The sequence below is a fragment of the Arachis ipaensis genome, chromosome B07, assembly GCF_000816755.2.
Source record: "Arachis ipaensis cultivar K30076 chromosome B07, Araip1.1, whole genome shotgun sequence".
In the NCBI taxonomy this organism is placed as follows: domain Eukaryota; kingdom Viridiplantae; phylum Streptophyta; class Magnoliopsida; order Fabales; family Fabaceae; genus Arachis; species Arachis ipaensis.
In genome coordinates, this window is record NC_029791.2 from 15,711,031 (window position 1) to 15,714,944 (window position 3,914).

At 35.7% G+C, this 3,914-nt stretch overlaps 1 protein-coding gene across 6 annotated transcripts in view; it reads left to right on the forward strand.

Annotated features, from left to right (window-relative positions):
* Positions 382-3,914, forward strand: part of LOC107609184 (zinc finger protein 830) — a 6,619-nt gene continuing 3,086 nt past the window's right edge. The window contains exons 1-6 of one of the 6 annotated variants that reach the window (XM_016311048.2): positions 382-649; positions 864-913; positions 1,006-1,072; positions 2,389-2,533; positions 3,184-3,296; positions 3,785-3,884. In XM_016311048.2, the coding sequence (XP_016166534.1) occupies positions 3,211-3,296; positions 3,785-3,884 (186 nt within the window). In that variant the 5' untranslated portion in view covers positions 382-649; positions 864-913; positions 1,006-1,072; positions 2,389-2,533; positions 3,184-3,210. The other 5 variants (XM_021107379.1, XM_021107380.1, XM_016311049.2 and 2 more) reach the window with 5 other exon arrangements.

Here is a 3,914-nt window from a genome sequence, read left to right on the forward strand (position 1 = left end):
TTAAAAAATTTTGTTTTTAAAAATTTTATTTTAATACACTATCAGTATAAAACTATTTTACACATGTATTTTTATCACATAATATGCCATTAACAAAATAGTTATTTTTTATATTGATTGCGAGAACCATTGTTATGAAAATCAAATCGGACCGGTCAGTTTAACCGAATTAATTGAAAATTGATCACTTAGTCGATCCGGTTAAATTATAAATCGTCGGAAAAAATTGGTTATAGAACCGGTCGAATTCATAATTAACCGGCGAACCAGAAGAACTGACCGGTTTTTTTTGGAGGGTTTTCGATTCGAAAACAAACCCTCCAAAACGGTGCCGTTTTATTTAAAAAAAAAAAGCTGGCAAAACTGAATTGAAACCGTAGTCCCTTTCATTGTTACTCCCCGACCCGTAAACCCATCTCCTCTCCTCTCTTCTCTGAACGTGAACGAAATCAACGAACCATAGAGCTACCGCAGCCCCCAATCCGCGCAGCCACCGCAGCGACAGTTTTGACAAACGCAGCCCCACAGACCCCACCGCGTCGTTGTGTTCGCCAAGCTCGCTTTCTTTGTGTTAGTCGGTGTCGCGTCGTCTGTGTTCGCCGTCGCTCGCCCTCCTCCTCGCCGACCTCGCCTTCTCTTGTGTTAACCGGTAAGCACTGATTAGCCATCTCCTCGGCGTCTGCTTGCTGGTTTAGTGTTTAGGCGTTTAGCACTTGATTTTGATAATACTTGTTAGTAATTAATTTGCTGATTAACTGGATTTTCTGAGGTTATTGTTTGCTGGTTTAGTAATTGTTTGCTGAGTTTATTGATTTATCATTTATTTGTTATTTCTGATTTTCTGTTCATGATTTTTTCCTGAGGTTATTGTTTGTTGAGGAACCCGCGCTTCTCGATGGAACTTGGTGTTGTTGTAAGTCTGAGCTGAATTTTATTCAACTATGCTTTTTTCCTGAAACTGAATTGTTGTACAACTCACTCATTAATATTGTGTCGATTGATCAGATCTTTAAGGCTGATGGATCAAGCAGCCATGTGGGACTCACTTATTGAGGAACTCTGCATCTATCATGTGAGATGACCCCCACTTCTTTCCTAATTAGCTACCCACACATGCAGAACATCAAATATTTCTGGCCTCTAATGACATCACAAGGGAATGCACATTCCATATGATTATACAAAAGTCAGAATTTACATTCTAAGGAAATTTATTTGAGAAGAACTCTGAGGACTAATAAGGAGGATCAAACTAACAAACTTATGAATACTGCAAAATCTTTCTTTTATTTTTTTACCTCTCTAATCTTCCTTGCTTGAGTGGAAAAAGAGGTGGCAAGGCACTGTTTTTGACCTGGGTGCAAATTGGAACATTAATTATTGGTCCAATTCTAATAGTAGCTGACCTTGTTCTCTCGAACCCTTTCTTGATCCTCTTCACATGCTGCTCCTTATGATTATTATTATTATTGTTCCTGATGATCCTTCACATGCACTTCACATTATTCAACATGTTTGTTAATGCATATTTAGTTATGAATAGTTGCAGCTCAAGTGAACTATGCTTCTCGTTGAGTAATAAAACTTTTATTTTGATTTTGATTGATATGATCGTTGCATGTTGTTGTGTAAATGGAATCAATTTGAGTCATGCCTTGGGGATATGGTTGTTTTTTCGTTATGAACTTTGATGATTGAAGTTGTTTGTGAACTTTTAATATTAAATTATGGATAATTTATGATGTGAAATTGTGAAATCTTGAATTTTATTAAGGTAGAAATCATTGAATTTATGTATTCAAAGTTATATACAGATTTTTTAATTATTTTATTTAATATTTAATTAAACCGGTTGAAATCCGGTTAAACTCCAGGCGAACCAATAAACCATTGAACCAGTGATCTCACTGGTTTATTAACCGGTCCGGTTCTCACAACCGTAATGTAAACTATAAATTGCAAAATGTATTCAAAATTATATATAGGTTTTTTAATAATTTTATTTAATATTTAATTAAACCGGTTAAACCCCGGTTGAATCCCAATCGAACTAATGAACCATTGAACTAGTGACTTCATCGGTTTATTGATCGGTCTGGTTCTCGCAACCTTGGTGAGAACTATCGTAATTATAGGAAAAGTCTAGGGGACTAGCAATTTTATCAAATTCTAGCCAGCATGTAACCAGCAAAGAAAAGTAAACCATTGGATGAAATCTCACACCAATCTCATACCATTAAAATCATCATTGATGGCTATTTGATAGCTACAAATCACAAAAGTTGCTGGCTCCCTAGCACTTCTCCAATATGATTGTGTAAAATATTATCAAAATTAAACTATTAAAGTAGTAATAACTTCTTAAAAAAAAAATTCTATTATTTTCAGTAAAACATATCAACCTGTCTGATCGACCGAACCCATTCCCCCCAAAACCACTCTGCGCATCCACCATCCACAGAGCCTACGTCGCTGCCACACGCCTCGCCGTCGACGCTGTTGTTAGTCACCGGCAGCGAGTATCTTCTGTTTCGTGAGTTTCTTTGTGCATTTCTCTGTTATTGCCTCTCTGTTGCTGCATCACATGAAAAACTCTATTTGTGGGTTTAAGGTGTCGTTGTCGTATTTGTGAATTGATGCATAAGATGAAAATATGAAGAATCTTAGTTGTATTGCTTTGTTATATATGAAACAAAGAAAGAAAAGCTCTGTTTCCACTGCAATATTGAGGGGGAAAATAGAGGGTTCCCAATTGGAAAATCAATTTTGCAGTGCAAAGGGAGGAAAGTTAAATTCAAAAGATTGTAATGAAAGAACTAATGAGAAGGGTGAAAGAAAGAAGCATTATTGTTATTAAGAGAGCTGAACTTTGATTTCGTGAAAATGTTGACACTGAGATAAGATAAATGGAGGGGAAGATTAGTTTGTAACTTTGTAAAACTTTATTGCTGTTTTTCAAAGGGTTTTCATTATATAAACCTACATGAAAGTTGGGTATGAAGTTCAAATTCTTATATGAGCAAGCATCTGAAATGGAGATTGATAACTAGCTTTATTTTTCAAAAGAATTGGATCACATCCTAATAACAGATTATTGTAAAATTTCTGAGCCAGTATGACATTTGTTCCATGACCCCTCTAATACGTGACATCGTTGAATTGACATTATTGAATTGTTTTTAGTCTCCTTAAAGAATAGGATCATTAATCATGGATGCACAAGCTAAGAAAAAGGCAGCTTTTCGTGCTAAATTGGCCCAGAAGAAGGAAAAGCGTATAGATTCTCCCCTTGTAAGGTTTGTTCACTTAAATTTGCTCTTTTATCGCTCACTAACATCAGCTGTCTTGATTGCTATGCACATTATGCGTCTTAGGGTTGTTTAGCTTGTTACACAAAATGCTGCTATTGTTACGGACTCGATGCTATGAATGGATTCATTTATTATTCTTTTAGAAAAATGTTGACACTATAATCCTTAGACACCTTATGCTCATGAATTGAGTTCTGCCCATGTTGTTGATTTATTTAATTTTCTGTTTATTGTAAATGCTGGCAGCTATGTTTTTGTTTGCAACTATGTGGAAAGACACACATACACTCCGATTATGACTTGCTTATCTTGTTATAGCTACTCGTGTAGTCATGTACTTTGTTTTGTGCTTGTCAAGATATTCCCCTTTCTTGAGCTCACCAGAAAAGATTATTTATATCTTTCCTGTTTATTGTTGCTATTGATTTTGTTATTATTTTTACCGGTTTGTCTTCATGTGCGCATGCATATAGGTATAATGAATTCAATCAACCTGTTTGTCGGGTTTGTGATGTTGTTCTGAAGTCTGAATCTATATGGGATGCACACCAAATCTCCCGTAAGCATCGCGAGGTGATTATATTTATGATTTGTGGCATTTAT